At 59.7% G+C, this 23108-nt stretch overlaps 1 protein-coding gene across 17 annotated transcripts in view; it reads left to right on the top strand.

Moving 5' to 3' along the window:
* The first annotated feature begins 2166 nt into the window (after positions 1 to 2166).
* The window catches only part of CCDC85C (coiled-coil domain containing 85C), a 74560-nt gene continuing 53618 nt past the window's right edge, over positions 2167 to 23108 (top strand). For 9 of the 17 annotated variants that reach the window (XM_047736752.1, XM_047736751.1, XM_047736750.1 and 6 more), the window contains exon 1: positions 2167 to 3191. In XM_047736752.1, coding sequence (XP_047592708.1) covers positions 2405 to 3191 — 787 coding nt within the window. In that variant the 5' untranslated portion in view covers positions 2167 to 2404. The remainder of the gene's footprint in view (positions 3192 to 23108) is intronic. The other 8 variants (XM_047736759.1, XM_047736756.1, XM_047736754.1 and 5 more) reach the window with 3 other exon arrangements.

The following is a 23108-nucleotide window of genomic DNA, read 5'->3' as shown; positions in this document are numbered from 1 at the left end:
AGCAGCTCTGCGCACAGCCTTGAGGAGCTGTTTGATCTGGCTTCCTGGGCTAAGACAGGCTTGCAGCCTCCCAGGTGTGAGCTGAAGCCCTTTCCAAACCTGGATTCATCCAGGCTGGGCTGGGCCTATGGAGAACTGGGGCTCACCTGGGCCAAGTCATGGGAACCCTGAACTCTTCTGGGGCTTCACCCTCAGAGCTCTGCTCCTCCCACTCCTCCTCTCTCTACCACACCCTCCTGAACAACTACCTGGAAAGAGGGGCGCATGGGTGAGGAATGAGGTACTGAATAGTGACCTCTCTGTGCACCTCCCCATCCCTTCACTACCTGGCCAGAGTGAGCCTCTTAAAAGGCAAATCAGGTCAGGTTGCTTGGCACTAACCCCCTACTGCTTTCCCAGCTGCCTTAGAATCATGCAGTGTCCGGCCCCCACTGACCTCATCTCTCAGCCCTTCCCTGGCCCATTGCCAGCCCCACCTGCCTTCTTTGTACAGGCGACTAACAGGCCAACCCTAGGGCCTCTGCACTCTCCTCCCTTCACCTGGAGGGCTCTTCCCCCCTCATCTTTGTCCTTTCTGCTCAGGTCTCAGCTTAGATGCACCTCCTGAGTGGTCCTCCTTGACCACGGGATCTAAAGTAACTGATTATCACTTTCTGTGACAGCAGCTTGTCTTAATCCCCTGCGCAGCACTTAGGAGCCGCCTCCTGCTTATCTAGTGTTTATCATCGCCCTCTCCTCCTCCCGGGAGACTGCAACGTCCCCCCAGAGGGTAGTGACCTCTGCTGTCCTGCCCTGCGGAATCGCCCCGGGGGTTTGGAACTGGGCCGGTGTAGAGAAGGTGCTGGGTGCGCAGTTGGCCAACGAATGGTTGAGCAACTGGAAATGGGGCCATCAGCTGCTGCGCGGGCGCGCGCTCCAGGCCGTGGTGGCTCTCAGTCGAGTGCGCGCGGGTTTTATCTTATTGCGGGTCTTGGGGTGGGACGCTCCCCTCGGACCAGCAAGCAGCGGGCGCGCTGTAAACACGCTTCGAGGGACTCGAGGATAATGAGACAGACTCCCAGGCTGGGGGAACACCTCGGGTGCCCGGCGAGGCTGCCGGTGGGACGGGGTTTCTGCTGGTGGGTCGGCGACCCCCGACCCTGCCGTTAAGGCCCGGGTGGGAGACCTTCCTCCATCCCCTCCAGTGGTCTCCTCCTCCGAATCCCTGACTCTCCCTCGAAGCCCGGGGACTAGCGGTCGGGTGGGCGGGGGGGCAGTGCCCTGAACGCGGCTCCGGGAGGGGGGCAAGTTCCCTGTGCCCTCGCCCCCCTGGGACAGTGGAGAGGGTACAGACCGTGCTCCGAGACACGTCTGGCGAGGCCCTGGCCCTCCCGGGTGCAGACGCAGGAACCACAGCGCTGGGCTGGAGTGGAAACGCAGCCCTTCCGCGTGCTCAGGCAGGGGACGGGAGTGGAGATGGGGGCGGAGGAGTCGGGGACAAGGAAGGGGACAAAGAGCCGCCCTGCCTCCGGGGACAGCGACCCCCGAGTCAGAGTCCCATTGTTCGTCGTATCTCTCACTACGCCGGGCTCCGGTGCCCCCGGGAGGGAGAAGCGGTGCTGTCCTTCGGCTCCCGGGTATTTGTTTATTTGGGGCGGAGGAGGGTGCGCGGGGGACGCAGGCCTGGGAGGGGGCTCGGCGTCCATTTCCGCGCGTCTCCTTTAAGGAAAGCCCTGCCCTACCTTTCCCACCGTCCCCCTCCCCGCAGCCGTACCTGCATTTTAAAAGCGCCCTGTAGCCCAGGGATTGGCCAAGGCCGCGTCCTCCGGGCGCAGAAACTTGAACCGCCCGGAGGGGGGTTGGAAGCCGGGTGGCTGGACTGTACCATCTCCTCGGCGTCCCCCGCGTGCGCCCCGCCCCTCCCACACACCCCCGAAGAGGCCCAATCGGATGGGCGGGGGGGCGGGACCGAGGCTCGAATGCGCCTCTGGCAGGGCGCCGGGCGGGCGGGCGCACGGCGCTGGGGGACGTCGGGGGCCGGCCGCGCCTCTGCCCGTCCCCTCGCTCCCCCCGGAGGCGGAGCCTGCCGAGGCGCCCCGCCCCCTCCCCGCCCGGAGTGGGCGGGGCGGCCGGGGCTCCGGGAGCTGGGCCGGGGGCGGGCCTCCGCCTGCTTCGCCCGAACCCGGAGAGCGCCCGGCACGGCGGCCGCAGACGCAGCAGCGGTCCCAGCTCGCCGAGTCCCGAGACCCGCGGTTCCCGGGCGGCCCCGGGCGGACGCTGCGTGAGGGCGCGCGAGGAGGCGCGGGGCGGCCCGCTCGCGCCCCCGGCCACCCCCTGCCCGTGAGCGCACCGGCCCAGCGCCGCCCCGGCGCGGGGAGCGCCGGCCGGGCGAGGGCGCGGGCGATGCCGCGGTGACGGCCCCGCCATGGCGAAGCCCCCGGCGGCGGCGGCGGCGGCGGCGTCGGAGGAGCTGAGCCAGGTGCCGGACGAGGAGCTGCTGCGCTGGAGCAAGGAGGAGCTGGCGCGGCGGCTGCGGCGCGCAGAGGGCGAGAAGGTGGGCCTCATGCTGGAGCACGGCGGCCTGATGCGCGACGTGAACCGGCGGCTGCAGCAGCACCTGCTGGAGATCCGCGGCCTCAAGGACGTGAACCAGCGGCTGCAGGACGACAACCAGGAGCTACGCGAGCTCTGCTGCTTCCTCGACGACGACCGGCAGAAGGGGCGCAAGCTGGCGCGCGAGTGGCAGCGCTTCGGGCGCCACGCGGCCGGCGCGGTGTGGCACGAGGTGGCCCGATCGCAGCAGAAACTGCGCGAGCTCGAGGCGCGCCAGGAGGCCCTGCTGCGTGAGAACCTGGAGCTCAAGGAGCTGGTGCTGATGCTGGACGAGGAGCGCGCAGCGCTGGCGGGGGGTGGGGGCGGCGCGGGCGGCGGCGGCGGCGCGGGCTCCCGCAGCTCCATCGACAGCCAGGCCAGCCTGAGCGGGCCGCTGGCGGGCGGCGCGGCGGGCGCGGGGGCCCGCGACGTGGGCGACGGCAGCAGCACGTCGAGCGCGGGTAGCGGAGGCAGCCCGGACCACCACCACCACATCCCGCCCCCGCTGCTGCCCCCGGGGCCGCACAAGGCCTCCGACGGCAAGGCAGTAGCCACGCGCAGATCCCTGGACGACCTGTCGGCGCCACCGCACCACCGAAGCATCCCCAACGGCCTGCACGGTAAGGACGGCTCGGGTCCGGGAGCGCGGGTCGCAGGCCCACGGCCCCTTCCCCCGGGGCGGTCGCCACTCCAGACCCCTCCTCCAGCTGGCATCCAGACCCAAGGGCTGGGGGATCCCGCGCCCACCCGCAGTGGGGTTTTGGGTGACGTTTTTCTGGTCAAGTGATGGAGGCGTGACCCTGCCCAGCTCCAAGTCCGCAGCCGGGCTGGGGACCCACTGGACCCCAGAAAAGTTTCTCTCCTGTGGAATTATCAGCATTCGTGTCGACACTGCAAGGCCGGCTGGGGAGCCTCATCCCAACCTGGAAATCCTGGTCCAGGAGTGGACAGTTGTTGCAGGGGAGGTGCGTGGCGGCGGGGGAAGCAAGGCCCTTTGAGTGAATTTCCCTCTTATTGGAGCAACAGGCAACCCCAAACCTGGGCAGCGTCCGTGCGTGTGGGGGGCTGGAATTCCACCTGCGATTCTCTGTGCCGCCTGCGGGCTGAGACTGCCAGGCAGCCCGGCCAGAGGAACGCGGCCAGGAGCCTCTAGTTTGTTATCAGTCTGGAACTTCTCAGGGTGTACGGACCTTTCTCAGCCGAGGCTCAAAGACTTTCCAGAGGAATATGTGCTTGGAATGGGTCCTGGCTTTTCTCCTCTGCCTGCCTCAGTTTCCTTGATCTGTAGAGTGGAGTTGATCCCTGCCTTGTGGATTTGAGGGGGAGATAAAAATTCTCCCAAGGAACCTGTAAACTGTTGGTCGTCTTAGAGGAAGTGTGGTGGTGGTAGGTGGCCTGGGTGTGGGTGGAGGACCTTTGGCCTCAGGAAAGCTTGGCTAGTGTCTTCCACGCCCATGTGACCTATGGGGCCCCAGCTTGGGTTTATAGAGCAGAACCTCCGCTGCCATTCCCAGCCCCCGAGCTGTGGCTCTCCTGCCACTCGTGCCTCCACCTACCTCCCTGTTCTTCCACATTTTTGGTGGCTTGGCTCCCAGTTCTAGTGGCAGTTGCTACTCCCTGAGCTATTTGCCTGAAGGTGGAGATTAAACAGCCCTTTCTGGTTCACTTTAAAGGCTTTCCTGGTTCAGAGAAAAATGTGTCTAGGCTTTAAATGACTGTTCTTCCCCAGAGTGACGCCTGAGCAGAGGAGGGACTCTGTCTCTCTGGTTTGGTGGCTGAGTGGCCTATGTGGGGTGTTGGGGTGGGAACAGGACCCATGCAGGTGGGGTGCTCCGCCAGCCCGCAATTTCTCCTTCAAATTTTCCTTTATTTACCTTCACAGCCTCTGAGTTCAGAGCAGGACTGGGTTGAGAGGGATATTTTGTTACCCGATTAGCAATCTACCACTCGCACTCGGGTTTCCCATTGTAACTCTGTATCCGACCCCACCTCCCACCACAGACAGCTGGAGGCCAGAGGAAGCAGCTCAGAGTTTGGTGGTTTCATTTGTGGTGGTTTCTAGGGCTGGGGAGTCAGGGGTCCCAGTCCCAGCCCCTCTGGCCTCGCCTTCTTGGGGGCCTCATGAGGGGCCCGGTTCTGGGCCTCAGTTTCTTCCCAAGTGCCAGGAGGGATTGCTGCAGTCCTTGGCTAGGAAATGTTGCTAGTTTTCGGCTGCGTCATCAGTGACACCTGCCGCGAGTAGCTGTTGGCACAGTTCTGGAGTGCCCAGCGTCGCAGTGTCTTTGCAGGGAACTTCTTTCTTGCTTGGGACACAGAGACGTGGCCCCTGTGTGGCTCAGTGTTGGGCCACAGCAGGGGATGGTGCCGGGGCAGGGGACCAGGGGGTGGCTGGGACTTGAGGTGTCCAGTTTTCCTGCAGAGGCCATGGCCTCCCCATAGCCCCCTGGGTCCCGTGCTCACTCGGAACAGGCCTGCCACTGGTCTAGTGGGGGTCAAGCTTGGTGTTGGGCAAGAGCCCTGTTATCACCAATTTCAGTTACAGGCGGCTTGGTGTTTAGTGTGGTCTCTTCAAGTTGTGCTTGGCCTTGAGCAAGTCTCCCAGCAATGGGAACAGGATGGCCAGAAACAAGGAGAGGCCCTTCTCTTAAAAATGCCTTTTAGGTAGTTTTGAGTAGAGGGAGGAGGGAGTTGGAAGTAGGAAAGATAATGCACCTCAGTCTGGGTGGTGGAGAAAGTGGGGTCAGATGCTGGGCGTCTGTCTGCCCCCTCTCCCCCCAGCTGGTCTCAGTTCGTCCTCCCAGGAACCTTGGAGGTAGTATTCCCATTTTCAGACCGAGGCTAAGGAAGGTTCTGAGCCTTGCCTGGGGAAACCGTGGAGACTGGCAGTGTCTCTGCTCCCCATTGCCTGGGTGGGGTTGCCAGTGGGAGGCTGGGGGTGTGGGGGGGTCCCCCAGGGTGGGGCTGCTGGGAGTTGGGGGCGTTCTTATATGGCTCAGGCTGACAGCTGCCTTGCATCTCTGGCCTCTGTCACTGTCCAACACTCTTAGTCAGCAGACAGCACTGGTGACTCCCTATTCTCGGTTCCTGACCCAGGTTTGCTCTGGTTCACCCATTCTGGGAAATGTCACTTCCTTATCGGTGACCACTGAGCAGATGCTTGATAACCCTGTCACTCGGAGAGGTCACACCATCTTGCATGGGAATCCACCTCCTGCTTTTCTCTGGGGACAGGTTTCTTCTCTGGGCCTCCGCCTGCTCTTCTGCAAAGTGGGGCCAAACCCGGAGTTGCCCCCTTCAGCCACCGCGGCCAAGGGCAGTCAGGGTCTGCACGCAGTAAGTCTCAGTAGTTGTCAGAATTTTCGTCATGCTTGTTTCTTCCCAGGCTCCTTGTGAAAAAGCCAGAGGGACCACTTTGGGGGCTTGCCAGGCAGACTTTGGTGTTGTGTTCAGAACTCTGCTGTTCAGACAGCTCGCCTGAGTGTTTGGGACCACAGCACCTGCTGACGAGCCGGGGGCCTGTGGCCTGCTAGTCCTCTTGGAATCGGTGGGGTGTGCCTGCAGCCCCGGGTTGGGGAGGAGGGTAAGGAGGGAGGGGGGTGGGGATGGGAGGGGAGGTCCCTGAGGCTGCGGTGGGAGGGGGCCCATCTGTATTCCGGGCAGTCCTGGGCTGGGCTGGGCCTGGCCAGGGAGCATGCATATGCAAATGACCTCCCCCTCCCTTGTTTTTGACCAAGCTCTGGGCTGAGCTGACCCAAGTCTGGATTAGAGGGCTCTTTGCTGTGGTCCCAGTGGGGCAAACTGAGGCAGACCAACCCCAAACTCTTGAAAGTCAGGTTTGCCCCCTTGAACTGCCAGTTTTCAAACAAAAGCATTTTCAACAAGGTCTCTCCTGCCCCTCCTCCACCCCCCCAAGTCCCTGTGTCTGCATCCTGTCCTCCCCCCATCGCTATGGCCCCGTCCCCTTTAGCTAACCCAGAGAAACTAGGACCTCCAGCAAGCCTTTGCACGGGCCCTGTTTACTTTTAAAAAGTTTGGATTAAAAATTTGAGCTTCTCAAAATAAGACGGTTTTGTCCTCCTGCTTGTGTTTTTGTTGGTTTAAAGGGAGGATGGAGCGAGGGTGGTCTGGACCTTTAAAAAAGACAGCGTGAGTCGGCATGCTGGCCCTGAATGCTGGCCCTTTTATTAGGGGCCTCCCAGCTCAGCACCCCACAGGCAGGATCACTAATAAGACGGCTTTTCCTAAACCCATTCAGGCTTGGGAGCAAAGGTCAGCGAAGACAATGGGGGTGGTTTAGATAAGCCTTTCCCCCTCTCTCCCCAACCTGACCCTGACCTTCCATCCGGGCCCTTGGGGTGTTGGACCCCCAGGGCCATCACAAAAGGAAGACAGGCCTGGAGGGACTCTCTGGCTCTTCAGCCTGGGGAGGGCCAGGACGTCCCCAGCACTTCACAGTTTATCAGACAGAGTCTCCCAGTCCCCGCTCCATTATGGTCAGAGCTCCTAAATGGTCCCATATTGTAGATGGGGAAACCAAGGCTTGGAGAGAGCAGTGACTTGCTCTGGGTCCTGTGGGACTGCATGGGGGACCTGGGCTCTGTGTCGGAGTCTGGGCCTGCCACCCTGGGCCTGCTGCCCCTCCGGGCGGGGATAGTCTGGGTCTGTTGGGTTTGGGGAGACTCCCGGGGAAGCCCCATCAGCAGCAGAAGGCCTCCCAGAGCTTGGTCCTTGGCAGGGCCCCGGTGACCTGCACATGGGCATGGGACGGTTGGGGGTTTTGGGGGCTCCAGAGGCTGGACCTGTGTAGCTAGGGTATGGCTTCTCTCCTGGGGAAGCCAGACCTGTGCCTCATTCCTGCGTTCTCGTGTTCTGGCTTGAGCCAGTGTGGCTCATCTGTAAAACAGGGAACGTGGGCTCCGGGCAGGCTTCTGTTCACAGGGAGTCCTTCCTTCTGGTATTTTCATTCCCTCACTTCTGCCCAGGCTGGCTTCCCTCCTCCATGGCGCCTCCACCCAACACTTCACCACGGCCTGGCCTCTGAGCTCTTGGGGCACAACTTGGTTTATAACCTTGTCCCCAGAACAGCATGATTATAAGGAAATTCTCTGCTGCATATAATCTGTGTTTTCCATCCATGGGGATTTTCTACCCCATGCTTGTCGATGTCCTCAGCACAGAGAATTGGAAGCCTGAGACCTCTGGGGAGTTCCAGAACCTTTGTGGGCCTCTCTTTTCTCCTCTGCACAAAGTGGGAGATTATTACCGGCCTTTAGGTTGAGGGAGGGAAGTGGGGACTGTCTCCCACAGGCCAGTCCTCCTCCCCCCAGCTGGAGAACTGGGTGTGGGGGTGTGGGGGGTGTGGTGAACCTGACCATTCACCTGTTGGGTGGGTGTGGCAGCAAACTGAACCTGTAAGCCTCAGTTTCTGCACCTGTCCTAAGGATGTCACCAGTGTCACCTGGACGCCCTGCAGATTGGCCTCCTGTCACATGCTTGTGAGGGCAGCCTGTGCCTGCCCTTTGTCAGAGCCAGGTGAGCCCGTGTCTAGTTGACCAGAAGGGATACAGCGTTTCAGCAGGAATAAGGCAGAGGAAGGTCTGCACGAGGGTCTGACCACCGTTGCTGAGGGCTCCAGGCCTGTGAGGTGTTCTCATGCCGTGCGGGGAGCTGGGGTGGCCCCGGGCCTGGACCTGTGAACAGAAAGAACTGGGAAGAACTGTGGAGCCCTGAGAAGGAAAGCCTTGGGACCAGGGAGCAGGCTGTCAGCCCAGGGGTTGTGTCCATCCCCTGGCGGGGGTGGGGAGCCCTGGAGTGGCAGAGACCGTCCTTCAGGGACCGTCAAGAAGAGGGGTCCAGGAGGACCACGTGGGCTCTGGAGGGAGCAGCAGCCCGGGCAGCTGGGGAAGGGAGGGCTTTTCGCGTCCGTGGCGTTGGGACAGCACCGACTGCTCTGGCAGGCGGTGGTGCAAGTGGAGGGCGGGGAGCGGCAGGAGGCGGCGGGTGGCCGGGTTTTTGGAGTTTGCCCTTCAAGCCGGAAGGGCCGCATCAGCGCGCGTTTATTGAGGTTACTCTGTCTGAGCCGTGGGCGCCACGCACACAGTGATTCATGTGGCCTGGCTTGGGGAGTGGCCCCGTCAGGAGCATTCGTCCCTGGCTGTGAGGGTGAGGCCCAGCCGGGAGCTGCAGGGCCGGAAGCTTGGGGCTCCCGATGGGCATGGTGGTCCTGGCCATGCGACAGAACCTTCTCTGCAGGTTCTCAGATCCAGTGAGGTGGCGAAGCTGTGTCCGCAGCCCCTGTTGGCCTCCTCGTGACTTCTGAGCTCTGGGCTCAGGCCGTCCTGCACTGCTAGGGGCTTTCACTGTCTGGCTGCAGCCTCTGTCCACATCGGCTCACACCTGCTGCCACTCTCTGTCCCCGCCTACAACCTGCGCGCCTGAGATCCAGGCAGGGAATGACTCTGGGATTTCCCAGCTGAGAACTAGGCAGTTCCACCTTCCCGGAGCAGGATGACAAGGCAACCTAGGTGGCGTCCCCAGAGGTTTGGTGACAGGAACAAGCTTGCCTGCTGAAGGGACGTGCTGCTCCTTCGATCCTGAAAAGTCAGGAATGGTCCCATTCCTAGCAAGCACCTAGAACCTGTCACGGCCACACATTCCCCTGCCACCGTCCCCTGCCCCCGCAGGGTTCTGGAGCAGATTTGGAGCTGGGCTACTCAGTGGGGGATTCCTGTTTTGGAACAAGTCACTTGTTCAAGTGATGGTCTCCACCTCTCCAGGGAGCAGGGCAGAAAGCTCAGGACCGTTATTGTCTCTCCTCTAAGTGTTCTTGGGCTCACCCGGTGTGTGATGTTTAAACAGAGGTATATTCGTTAAGTGGGAAGTGGGGGGGGGAAGGGAGGGGATGTTGCTGTGTGAAGGTTTGTGAGCGGACCGCTAGCAGAGAACTCTGGATCCCCTAGGGAAGGCCCATCAGAAGAGGTTGCAGCTGGAATTGCCTAGAGCCTGAGGAGAAGCCCTACCAGGGACTTGGGGGGTGTGTGTGCAGGTGCAGTGGGAGGGGCTTCACAGATCCCACCTGGCCGGGCCTGTCCACCACGCAGCCCCCAGTCCTGCATTCCGCACTGAACCAGATGTGCCAGCCAAAGGCCTGCCTCGTGCCTGGGGGCCCCCAGCTGTTCCTTCTGCTGTGCCCGGCCTCTCCCCGGGTCTGTTCTGCCTGCACAAACCTCCTGTGCCTTTGAGGTTCATCTCAGCTCCTGATTTTAGCCAACCTGTCTGAGCTGAGCTCTAAGCACCCCGAAGAGGGAGCGGAAGGGGCATGACGAATAATCACACGGGCCAAGAGGGCCACCTGGGCACGTGTGGCCGGGAAGGTTCCAGACTCTTGCAGACTGGACTTCCACGCCCCACCCCAACCCCATACCCCACGTGACCTAGTGGGACTTTTCTCAGTGCTCTGAGCCTTTTCTTCGGCAAAGCTGTGATCTCAGTGGGGCCCAGCAGGACTTGTCCCTGCCGTGGGAGCCAGGAAGTGCCCAGCACCGCTCCAGGCACGTCTGGTGCCCATCAAAAGACGTTTTTTGGAAGCTGCCCCTCTGTGCCGAGGCTGTGAGTCAAGAGGACCAGGGCTGTGGGCACACAAGCTCAGAGGTAGATGATAGACGGAGGCCCCTGGCAGGGCGGCCAGGGAGGGCTCCAGCTCCCGAGGGGCCAAGCCCGGGGCGGGTCCTCTTCCCTTCCAGCTCCCCCTGGTGCCTTACGACTCCGGTCAGTTGGCTCAGGAGTTTCCGGCTTTCCCAGGCACGGCATTTCCTCCGCCCCGAGATACCATCAGTCACAGATGCCCTGCGTGCTTCACAGCAGCTCCTGCTGGGAGGGGAAGACCCCACAGTAAGGGCTGCATGGAGAGAGGCGCCCCACATTGTAACTGGAGGGAAGATGCTTGTTTTTGAATCCAGGAAATAACAAATGGCAAATGGCCAAGGGCACAGGCCCCCGGTTGATGGGGCAGCCAGAAGGAAGGGAAACAGACCCTCCTTTACTCCCCAGGGTCCCTGGGCTACCTGTTGGGCCTGACACTGGCCCCGTCAGCTGACACACTCCCCACATCTAGGGGTTTGAGGACACAGCGTGCCGCCTGGTGCTGTTCTGTGCGTCGGACAACACAGGTAGAGCCAGTGGCTTCAGCGCACTCCCGACCCCACTGCGTACAAGTGCCCTCCTCCCTCCAGGCCCTCACTTTCTCATCCTTAAGCTGGGGAGCTTGGGTGGGCTGTGCCGAGGCGGCCAGAGACCCTAGCCTTCTCTGGCCCCTTGACTCCGAGTTTCTACAATGCACAGAGCCACGAGGAAGGAGCCTCCCGCCCTGCCCTCCTGCCTCTTCGTGGTCATCAGTCATATCTGTGGCTTTGTGTCTTGCCCAGCGGTTGGTCCTCAGCTTGGGCCAGGCCTTCCAGTTTTGCTTCTGGGGTGATGGAGGTGACCCGTCCAGCGCTGGCTCAGGCTCCTGCCTGGCCAGTCTGTCCTCATGAAGGGCTGATGGAATTACCTGCCTCTGCCATCTGATCTGCTCTTATGGGACTAAGTAACAGGTTTGGCACTTGGAGAGTATGTGGGGTTCCGGTGCCTGGTGTGGGGTCTCCCCAGGACAGAGCCGCCTGTCTTGGACTTGAGGTTCCCCTATGTGCAGTCCTGTCTCTGCCTGGTTCGCAAGCTTCTCAGGGACGTCTTCCTGGCATGCAGTAGGCGCTCGGTGTACACTGGGGAGAGGGTCAGGGCGGGTGGAAGGCACTGCGTGTGGTGCTCCTTCTTGTTGCTTTCTTTCTTTCTTTCTTTCTTTCTTTCTTTCTTTTTTTAAAGATTTTATTTATTTATTTGAGAGAGAGAGCAGGAGCAGGGTGAAGGGCAGAGGGAGAAGCAGACTCCCTGCCGAGCAGAGAGCCCGATGTGGGGCTCAATCCCAGGACCCTGGGACCATGACCTGAGCCGAAGGTGGATGCCTAGCCAGCGGAGCCACCAGGCGCCCCTTCTCTTGTTGCTTTATACCGACAGTGGTCAACCCACTTGGGCCACCTGCCCCCCACCCCCTTTTTCCCATTTGCTCCATTTGGTGCCAAATGGCCTGCAGTTCCTTTAGGAAAAAAAAAAAAGCAACTCAGGCCTCCCCCCTGAGGGCGGGGGTTGCCTGCTCCCCCTTGCCTCTTTCTCCAAACAATTACTACCAACTCTACGCTTGCTTTTACCAGTGGTTCCTAACCGTGGCTGCATATTAGGTATCACTCGAGGAACTTTGGACGATGCCAGTGCCTGGACGGGCACCCCCAGGGATGGGCCCCACTGGTTCTGGAGGCTTCAGTGGCTGCAGAAGCTTCCTGGGGGTTCTGCTGGGCAGCTGGAGCCCTGGAGCCACAGTGGGAGCCATGGTGGGAGCCGCCATGGGAAGCTTGGGAGAAAAGCCACTGGGCCTGCTGGGGCCACCCAAGCTTGAGGTCGCCCATCAGCAGGTGGGCGGGAGGTGGACGCCGCCCCATGCTGCGGCATCGAAGAGCCCAGCCGGTGGGACTGAGGCTGGTGTCAGGTCCTATTAGCAGTAGGGGAGAAAGGGGCCTGTTTGTGTTTCCCCTCGCTAACCTTGGCTGCGTGGCCTGGCGGGAGTGGAAAGCAGGGACTGAATGGGGATGAGCGTTCCCTGAGTACCTAGCCCGGCCCTGGATCCCCCCATGGCTTGCTCCCCACCTCCACCCCCTGGCCACTGTCACACTGCCAGGCGCCGCTTTCCCCACCCCCACTGCGGGGTGCTGGCCCACCCCAGACAGGGTGGGGGCCTTTTCAGGCTGCATTCGAGGGGACAGATGCAGGCAAGGCCCGTGGCACCGAGACAGCAGCTACTGAGAAGAGTCGACCCATTTCCAAAAATAGCCCATCTACTGTCAGGGGAAGCGTCTCTTTGTCTCCCCAAATCAGTCTTTCTGTCTCCCGTCTCCCAGGTTGTAAGGCGGTAAGGAGGCACACTCTTGTCTTGGAATCAGAAGCTCCCCGAGCACCCGCCCCCCACCCCCCACAAGAGCCCAATTGTGTGCGGGCTCTGAATGTGTCCGCCTGTCCTGTCCTCTGCCTAATGAGCCCGCTCTGGGAGTGGCCCTTTGTGATGGGTTCCGGCCACGCTGCCTGAGCCAGGGCTCCAGAAGTCTCCATTTCCCTGCTGCCCAGCGTCCCTCGGAGCTGGTGGGACAATGGGAAGCTCCCGGCCTGCCCTTTTTCTGTGTTTTCTGGAATACACACACACCACTTTTATACCTGGACCAAAAATGAAGCGGCGAGTTTCTCCCTTGCTCAGTGCCTTCTGTCCTGGCTGGCCAGGAGGGCACCCTCCCCTCTCCCTCCTTCCCCAGCCCCTCCTGTGGGACCTCCCAACACCATTGTCTCCTTCCTCTTGTGCTTCTTCCCCTGCAAACAGGCTCATGTTTCCTCGTCCAAAGCAGTAAACAAAATCCTGTCCCTTCTGTCCTCCTGCCCCCCTCCCCCATTCCCGGGCCGACCTGCCTCCTTCCCCTGCTGCTGCTGCTGCTGGGCAGGCCCGGCCTGGGAGAAGTCCAGTGGCCTTTTGTCCTGGCCTCTGGTGGTGTTTGATGCCCACTCTGGGCTTGTCTTCTAGGACCAGGCAGTGTGCTGGTTACTTGTCTTCTCTGATGAGCTTCTGGCTCCTTCTCTGACCGCTCCTGCCCTGAGCGCTCCGTCTCTCTCACTTGTTGCTGCCGACCTTGAGCCCAGGCTTCCAGTGGCCGACTGGTCACCATCCTGTCGATGCTGCTCTTTGGATTTGTGTCCCTTCCTCTCCCACCTGTGTGCCCATATCCTCTCCCTCACTGGTGGCCGCCCTGCTTCAAGGTTTCCCGGCTTAGGCCGTCCACGAGCCACAAGTGGCTGCTTCAGTTCCATTTAATTAAGATCAAGTAAAACGGAAAGTTTCACTTTCTGAGTCACACTGGCCCCTTGCACGTGCTTTGCACCTGCTGACAAAGCACAAACGGAATATTCCCATCATTCCGGAGAGTTCTGTTGGGCAGTGCTGATCCAGATAACTCCTTGCTGGGTCATGCGACGTCTGCTTGTCCACAGAAGGAAGCTCTGATGCCTGAGCATGGGGTCAGGCGTTCCTCTTGTCCCCTCCTGTGGGCTTCAGGCATACAGCAGACTCTTAGGGCTGATCTCCCCACCCGCCCACCACCCCCCAAATTCCAAGCTTTCTTTGAGGCTTGGGTTAGCCTCTGGAGGCGGACAGTCATGGGGTGCATGGGGTGCTCTTGTCCACTCGGAAGCCTTGAGCCCCTGTAGCCACAGATGCCACCTCCGCTGGTGGCCTTGTGTGGGGGTCCACGTGTATGCAGGGAAACCCAAGTCCAGAGTGGCTACCTGCCCTCCAGGAGGCTCTGAGCCCAGCCACCAGCTCCTGATCCTCCAAACCAGGCCAAGAGGCCTGCAGAATCAGAAAACAAAGAAAAAGAAAAAGAAAATTACTTTTTAAAGCAGTAGAGTGGGGTGGGGTGGGGCGGGCAGGGGAATGTACCCAGGCCAGCCTGTGCTCCCCCCCAGCCCCCAAGTGGAAGCGTTCTGGAGGGGCTGCACACCCACCCTGGCCCAGGGGCTACCAAATTTGAGCATGGCTCCCCTCCTTTTGTTTAATTTAAGATTTTTATTTATTTTTTTATTTCGTTACTTCGAGTGTGAGCAGGGGGAGAGGCAGAGGGAGAGAGAGGCTCTCAAGCAGGCTCAGTGCAGAGCCCAGAGATCTTGCTTGACCTGAGCTGAAATCAAGAGTCAGACTCAGACGCTCGCGCTCACCCAGCAGAGCCACCCAGGCTCCCTCCCCTCCTGCCCTTCCAGATCCCCCCAGGCTGTGACACTGCCAGGTAGTGGGTGGCCTGGCCGCCTCAACTTGGCTTCCTGTGTCCAGCTGTGGGCCCTTCCTGCAGCCAGTCTCTGGCAGATGTGACTGTGCGCGCCACACCTGGGGCTCTGGGCGTGGCCCCCTGGCTTGCTGTGCCTCCTGTGTCCTAGCCACTGAGCCCGCTGTGGGTGTGTGTGTGTGTGTGTGTGTGTGGTCAAGGGGATATCTGTGAGATCACAGCGGAATGGAGCTCTCTGCCCTCTCCCCTGCCAGGTCCTGGGAAAAGGGGCTGATGTTCTGGCTTCGATGACCTTGGGGGCCCGGAAGGTCAGGGGAGAGCCCTTATCTTACTGTGGTAATTTGGACAGTGTCTGTGGTGGGAGGAGTTATGGTGGGTGGAGGACCCTTGACGTTGTCCTGCCTTGGAGGTTCCCCCTACAAGCGGGGGTGGGGGTGGGGGTTGGGGGGAGGCATTCTCCTGCTGCTGCTCCCTTCCTCACTCTGCTGCCCAGCCTCAGAATCCCTCCTGCCCACCAGGGGCAGAGAGTGTGATCAGGACACCCTGGGGATGCTCCTGGCCCTCCCACCACCCAGGTCCCCACCCCAAGGGCTGCTTTCATCTCGCCTTCCCCCTGCAGAGTCCTTAATCCCGGTCTTTGGAGTTAAGCCCTTGCTCCTGTGCAGGAGGGCCTGGCCATGGGCAACGTGATCCGCTCCCCAGTGTGTGGTGCCAATGACACGCCCTGGGAAACGCCTATGAAAAGACCCCTTGTTTTTGGTGCAGTCCCCGGGAGAGCAAAGGCAGCAGCCAGCCCCCTGGCTCTGCCCTCCTGTCCTGCAGCTCTTTGGCACAAGCGGGGGCCCTGGAACCCCCTGACCTGGGGCTTTATTTTAGGAGGGAGATGCCTGGGCCAGCTCAGAGCCTCATTCTGGCCCCTCAGCAGACCCCAGTGGCCTTCGGGCAGCTTTGCCCTCCCCTCCGTGTGCACCTGTCAGCCGGTGCAGTCACCGACTGTGGAGTTGTGCGTTTTTCCCAGGACATCACCGCCCAGCTCTGACTGGACTTCTGGTGCTCCGTGGCCCGGGAAAGGCCAGCAACCGCCATAGGAGGGTTCCGGAGCTCCCTCCCCGCAGCCTTTCCTCCCCGCCTGCCCACCATCAGGAGAGTCCCCTCAGGTCCCACATGCAGAGGGGGAGGTGTACAGGTCTCTTCCCTTCAGCTAGCTCACTGGGCTTCCTGGACACGGACGGTGTTGGCCGGGGGACACCGTCCGTGTCCAGGAGGCCCGTCGTCTGGCAGGTTTGGATGACCCGGTCTGTGCCCGCCCCCGGCCGCGCCCCGTCTTTAGAGGGTTGTGCTGATGTTTTCGTGTAAACCTTTGCTTCCTGGACTTCTCGCTCGTTCTTTCTGTTTCGCCTTGATTTCTGCCTGTTTTCCCGGAGCCTCAGTTTTTCCATCTGTGAGATGAGGCCGTTGGACGGGGTCCTCAGAGACTCAGAGACGCTGGAAGGACTTGTCGGTGAAGTTCTAGATGCCTGGGCCTTTCCAACCTCAGGCCCTCTCCATGCACGTGCTTGCCCGGGTGGGGGAATGATCTGACCCAGAATCAGGAGGCAGCAGCCAGAAGGGATCATTTGCCACCCTCCCCCCACCAAGGCTTCTCTCTCCCAGCCTGTCCTCCCATAGGTCTCCCATGCCACGTCCCCGAGGCTGCCGGCCACAGCAGCCATTGCCAGCAGGAGCAGAATAAAAATGGAAGAGTCTTCTTATTTTCTTCTTTTCAATGCAACCTTGATCCCTCCTTCCTCCTCCTACAGACCAGGCCTCCGGTGACTTTTTTTTTTTTTTTTTAGATTTTTTATTTATTTATTTGACAGAGATTACAAGTAGGCAGAGAGGCAGGCAGAGAGAGAGGAGGAAGCAGGCTCCCTGCTGAGCAGAGAGCCCCATGTGGGGCTCTATCCCAGGACTCTGAGATCATGACCTGGGCCGAAGGCAGAGGCTTTAACCCACTGAGCCACCCAGGCGCCCCTCCGGTGACTTTTGAATAGTCCCGCAGGCTCCCTTTTCTCTGGCTAAATACACCCTCATGGATTTCTTGTTTGCCTAATGAAAATGGCAGGCTTGGGAGCGTCCAAGGGAGGCCCAGGAGTGTGGAGGAGGCGATCTGGGCGCCGGACTGACCCAGCCAAGGACGTTTGACTTTGAAAGGTGCTAATTTACTCCCATGCTGGCTGGTGTTTTCTGCATCCTGGGTACCGGTGGGGTGGGCAGGCGGGCTCTGTGGGGAGGGAGGAGCCCTGTATCCGTCTGAGATGTCTGTCTCCCCAGCCTCATCCCCATTTGCCCCTTGGTGGTTTGCTGACTGTCCGCTGGAAGAAGCAGGAAGGAGGGTCCCCATGGGCAAATGCAGCTGGGAAGCCTGGGCGGCCTCAAGGTGGACAGGGAAGGCTCAGTGAAGGGTGGCCAGGAGAGTGGGGAGGGCAGCCAGGAGGCCGGGGGGAGATGGAAGGGGTGCTGAAGTGGGCTTGCTGGGTCCTCCCTGCAGGCGAGGAAGCTAAGGCTTGGCTCGCGTGTGCTGTGGCTCTGCTCATTTGTGTAGCACACATTTCTGAGTCAGCCTAGGGCGTGGGGCTGCAGGCTGGCATGACCACCCGCTGCCGTGTCCTGCACCTGGGAGTGAGCTTTTTGGGGAGGTGGGATCAGCCCACCGCAGTGGCAGGGCCAGGGGCAGGGAGACTCTCAGGGCACATGGAGGGGTAGTTCTGATGCAGGGGCACCTGCTCGGCCAGGACCACCTCCCACCAAGCAAGGTGCCTTCTGGCCAGTGGCTCCCCACCACACCAGGCCCACAACTTGTCCAGTTTGGCTGGGGACACCCTCAGAGGGAGTGGTGAGTGGCAGTCTGATTGGTGGAGGCCCTCGGAGGGGATGGGCCCTCCTTTCCTCTCCCCACCCCCCGCCACTGCCCCACTCCTGACTCTACTTTGTCACCTGTGAAGCAGACCCTTGGGTTGGGAACCCCTAAGGGCCACCTCACAGCATCAGACTAAATCCATTTTTTTTTTTCTAATACATAAGGAAATTAACAGTCTCCATCAGAGACCTTAAATGGGACTTAGTTTTGACCATTAACATCACTCACTGAAGCTGTTTCTGGTCATGATTTGTAGAGGATGAGCGGGAAGAAGGTCTTGGAAGGGAGTGACCGACCATAGTAGGGCAATCACATGCCCCAGTGCCCTTTCCTCCTGTCCCTAGATTGTATCCTTCTGGTCCCGTGATGATTCGGCTACCTGGCCAGCACCTGAGCAGGTCCTGAGGAAGGGTCCTCACGCCTGAGCTCTTGTCGTGGGTCCACTGCTGCGATCCTAGACAAGGCAAACCCCCGGGTGCCAAAGTGGCATTTTCCTGGCCATAACTTTCCTTCTTCCCAAACAACGACCCATTTGTTCTAGAGAACTTAGAGAAACAGTCACCTTGGGCCCCAGCCCCCAGGTGGCCTCTGTGAGCCACTGAGCTGCGGCCAGTGGGGATAGGGTCAGTAACTGGTGTGTTTCCTTGCTTCCCCTGGAGGACGGGCCGTTGAAATGGGCGTGTCTAGGAGATGATCAGGGACATTCCCGCATCTGGTGCAACTTCTCTCCTCTCCGTGGGCTGGGGGGCAGGTGCGTGGACGCGGACGTTGAGTTCGGGTGAGCTCAGGCTCTGGGGATTTCTTGGCTCTGGAGACAAGCTGGGTTTACTTTTGCCACATGACAGATTCCTTCTGGCATGTCATGCCTGGGTATTGTCTCTGTCTTCGGTTTGATGTGAGATGTGTAGTGCTGCTGATTGGTCCAGGGATGCCCTGACTGGGGTTCCGCGAGGCCAGATGTCTACTGATACGGGAACCCCGCTGGGGGTGGGAGGGGGGCCAGGATGCTCCAGGCTCCAGGCTCCAGGTGTCTCTCCAACAGATGTCTGCCATGCTGGAGGCGGGGGGCCCTCCTGCAGCTGCTCGCTCACCTGGTCCTTCCAGGCTGCAGGCTCCAGCTTCCCTCCACCCCCACCCCGTGATTTATCACTGCTGGAGAGGCAGAGCAGCCGTCTCCCCTAAACAATCCATTGCTCACTGTGGAGAGCTTGGAAGACACTGGGAGTCTGAAAATTGAAATTTAAAAATCATCTGTAATCCTCCCCTCTGCAGAGAAGTGATGTTAGCATTTTGCTCTGTTCCCAGATCAGGGAATGCTGGGTCCAAAGGGAGCGCTACACACATCTTTCTTTAGCTTTTTATTTTGAAATCACTATGGCCTCTCAGGAGGTTGGTTGCAGAAGTGGTAGACAGGGCTCCCGTGTACCCTTCGGCCCGCATCCCCCCAGGGGCGACCTCTTAGCGTGGGATGCAACCCGGACCGTGACATCGGCACAACACAATGGCTAGACGCAGATCTTAACTCGGATGGCATGGAGCTCTCCCTGCGTGTAGTGTGTAGTTTCATGAGACCTTGTCACATGTATGGAGTTGTCTTGCTCTTTTAAAAATAAACTTTGCTGTTTGCAACTGTTTTTAGATTCACAGAATCCTTCAGAAGATAGGTGGAGTTCCCTGAAGCCTGCACCCAGCGTCCCCACCGGGACCTTCCCGCCGGGCTGTTGCACTTTGGTTGCGATGAACGAACTGATACTGAAACGTTAGTAGGAAGAGAATCCACCTTTCTTTCAGGTTTCTGTAGCTTTTACCTAATGTCCTCTTTCTGTTTAGCATTCTATCTGAGACACACTTCTTATTTTTAATTTTTTTAAAGATTTTATTTATTTATTTGACACAGAGACAGAGAGAGAGAGAGGAGGGGCAGAGGGAGAGGGAGAAGCAGGCTCCCTGCTCAGCAGGGAGCCCAATGTGGCGCTCGATCCCAAGATCCTGGGATCTTGGGATTACCTGAGCTGAAGGCAGACGCTTAATGATGGAGCCACCCAGGCACCCCTAAGACACACATTTTTTTTTTTAATTTTTTTTTTAAAGATTTTATTTATTTATTTGACAGACAGAGATCACAAGTAGGCAGAAAGGCAGGCAGAGAGAGAGAGAGGAGAAAGCAAGCTCCCTGCTGAGCAGAGAGCCCGATGTGGGGCTCGATCCCAGGACTTTGGGATCATGACCTGAGCCGAAGGCAGAGGCTTTAACCCACTGAGCCACCCAGGCACCCCTGAGACACACATTTTAAAAGAACAGTTTGCCACATAATATCCCTGCAGTTGGTAATCTCGCCTTTTTTCCATGAGATGCTGAGAATATCTCACCGCGTCACTGACTGTTCTTTGAACACATCTTTGCTTGCTCTTTCCGTTGCGTACACAGACCCCGCTCCCCTCCCCCCGCTAGGGGAGCTTCCCAAGGGGGGCTGAGCTGCATCTTGGCTTCTTTGGTCATGACAGCCTGTCCTGACAGGGTGGTCCTAGGGGCCAGGTCTGGCACAGCCTTCCTGGTGAGGAGGGGACAGCTTTGGAGGCACACGAGCCCCCCGCCCCCAGCAGCCCCTGGACCCCCTCCTGGAGGGGCATCGCCTGGAATGGCTGAACGTGTGTGAACATGAGGACATGCGTCTGTGACAGACCGAATCTGGTCACTTGGGTGCAGAGCGTGGCGGTCGGGTGCGGTAGGGTGGAGGAAGAGGTCATCAGTGCACGGCTCTGCTGGCACCGGTCCTGCCATCTGCGGTGTGTCCCATGGCCTCTGTGAGCCTCAGTTTCCCCCAGGGAAACCGGGTGCGCTCAGATGTCCTTCACAGCCTGTGGAGAGAGAAGTACAGGCTGGTTTGTTGGCTGGCGGCGGGGACTTGCCGAGATGGGGTAACGGTTAGGACCACAGATTTTAAGAGTCGGAGACGGAGCAGCCTTGTCTGTGACCAGCTCCCGAGTACCGCTGCACAGCCCGGAGATTGCTGGGTTTAGAAGAGCTACTCCGATCGGGGGCCATTTCCAAGGGGTCGTTGACCCTACCCCTTTGTGGCCTTTCAGGGCCGGGCCACGAACAGCAGGTCCCGCCGACAGGATGTTATAACGCCAGCCCATTGAGAGATCCCTCTGGAAATCCTCCTTTGGCTCTGGGGCAGGCAGGCGAGAGAATTGAGCACAATGGGGACCACAAGACAAAAGGCCCAGTTGTCGCCGTCTGGGCAGGGTCAGTGGGTGCCCCGGGCCAGGGCAGGCAGAGCCAGTGGGTGGCTCGTTGGATTTCTGCCCACCAGTGGCGTGGCCACGAACGTGCTCCGAAGGAGGAGAAGGCCAGACGGAGGCCAGACCCTGGGCCCGAGGTGCCGTGCCCCATTCTTGCCCGGCAGTGCCGTCCTGTGATGTGGGGCTTGGCCTGTGACTTCCGGGGTTGTGTCCTTTGCCCGTGGGGTCCAGACCCACTTGGCGTGGCATAACGGGCGGCCCGCTCCCAGGACCCGGCGCACCCTCCTTGCCCCGGTCCTCACTCTGCCGAGCACGGTGGTGTGTGTGGACCTGGGGCCGCGTGACTGGGGGGATCTTAGTTGTCGGGCTCACTGGCCTCTCTCTGTCCGTCTTGGTGCTGGGGTTTCACCCTCCTACTCCCATCCTCTGCTCCAGGATTGTCCCCTCCAGCCCTTCTGGAATATTCTTCCTGAAACTTAGTCCCTGCCCTGCCCCCAACCCTGGAGGGACCCTCTCCTCAGCACTGAGTTCCAGCTCCTGGGAGGTGCTCTGGGCTCTGACCCAGACTCCTTTTCTACACCCTCTCCGGTCTCTTCCTGAAGCTTCTGAGACCCCAGGCCAGTCTCTGAATACCATCCAGGCATTTCCACACCCTGGGCTTGGTCTGGCCTTGGCTGTCTTCTCCCTGACCTCCAGTTCCCTCCCCCTTCCTTGCTGCTCTCCCTCCCGCTGGAAAATCCTGCTTGTCTTCCCGCTGTGGCTGAAATGCCGCCCCCATTTTCACATTTCCTCTCCCCCAGTGTCCACACGGTCCCTCTTGCCTTCGGTCCCCAGGCTCAGTATGGCTCTCTCAGATGTATTTCACTCTGTCTGGGTTGTGACTGTTTCAACATGGGCCTCGGCCATGGATTCCCAGGTCGGTGCTGGTCCTGGGGACCCAGGGGTCTGGGCTTGCCATTTCCTGACCCAGTGGCTCTGGCCACCTGGACGGCTGAGTTCCTGGAAGTGTGGCTCTCCAGTGGTGGCCCTGGGAATGTGAGGCTGAGATGAGGGGTGGCGGTGGGCGGGGGCGGGCAGCACAGGGGGGTCTGGCCTCAGGCCACTTCAGGGCAGACAGCCTGATAGCCCTCTGTGCCTTCCTTAGTAAGGTGAAGATGGTGATGTCAGGAGAGGCGAGGGCAGGGGGAGGCTGGTGTGTGAGCCTCACCCCAGCTGCCCTCTCTCTATTCAGGGCCCCTCAGTGGGGTGGGAGTGGGTGGGCGGGGCTTGAGAGTCACCCGCAGTCAACCTCTGTCCCACCCTGGCCTGCCTTCAGTGATCCCAAAGCCACAGCCTTGCCTTTTGGGCCTACACCATTCGGTGTTTCTTGCCTGGGCTGTTTGGGGCTCAGTTCTGGGAAGGCTCAGAGGATACAGGGGCTGGCTTGCTGCCCCTAGACGTCTGGAACACTCTGGGCCCTTCCTGGGTTCCCTGTGGGTCCTGTGGGATGAGCTGGTAGGAGCCTGGGGTTGGGGGCTCCCCTGCCTGTCCCAAGCCCTGGTTCTCCTCACCTGTGGTGTCAGCCACCAGCTACTCAGGAGCGATGAGCTGAGCTGCCGACAATGACCGAGGAAGCCGAGGCGAGGGCTGTGTGGCTGCTCAGTGTTCTTGACCAGGCTCCCCGAGAGCAGGGCCCCAGCTTGTCTCCGGCCTGCCCTGTGCCCAGTGCCCGGCCTGGGGCAGGAACCGGGAACGGGTCCCTGGGTTGTAGGGGAGGTGAGGAGGTTGGCTTGGGGCAGACGAGGGGTGGGACAAGGTGTGCGTGTGTGTGAGAGAGAGAGATGTTTACATGAGTGTGAGTGTGTAAGTGTATGTATGAGTGTGTGTCTATGTGAGAATGTGAGAGTGTGTCTGCATAAAGTGTGAGTGTGTCTACATGACTGAGTGTGAGAGAGCATGCCTGTGAGTGTGTGTGTGAGATCATGTTTATGTGTGTAAGTGTATGTCTGTACGAGTGTGTGAGAGGATGTCTACATGAGTAAGTGTATGTGTGTGAGTGTCTGCGTGTGTAAGTGGATGTACCTGTGTGAGAGCATGTCTACGTGAGTGTGTAAGCATATGTGTGAGTGTCTACAGGAGTGTGCATGTGTCTATGTGAGTGTGTAAGTGTATGCATGTATAGAGAGTTTTTTTTTTTTTTTTAAGATTTTCTTTATTTATTTGACAGAGAGAGATCACAAGTAGGCAGAGAGGCAGGCAGAGAGAGAGGAAAGGAAGCAGGCTCCCTGCTGGGCAGAAAGCCCGATTGGGGCTCGATCCCAGGACCCTGGAATCATGACCTGAGCCAAAGGCAGAGGCTTTAACCCACTGAGCCACCCAGGTGCCCCTAGAGAGCGTTTTTTTGAGTGTGCAAGTATATGCATGAGTTTGTGAAAGTGCATCTACATGAATAAGAGTGCACCTGTGGTATGTGTCTACATGTGTGAGTATATGTGAGTGTGTGTCTGA

Source organism: Lutra lutra, chromosome 7 (genome assembly GCF_902655055.1).
Source record: "Lutra lutra chromosome 7, mLutLut1.2, whole genome shotgun sequence".
In the NCBI taxonomy this organism is placed as follows: domain Eukaryota; kingdom Metazoa; phylum Chordata; class Mammalia; order Carnivora; family Mustelidae; genus Lutra; species Lutra lutra.
This window is presented reverse-complemented; position numbering and strand designations above follow the sequence as displayed.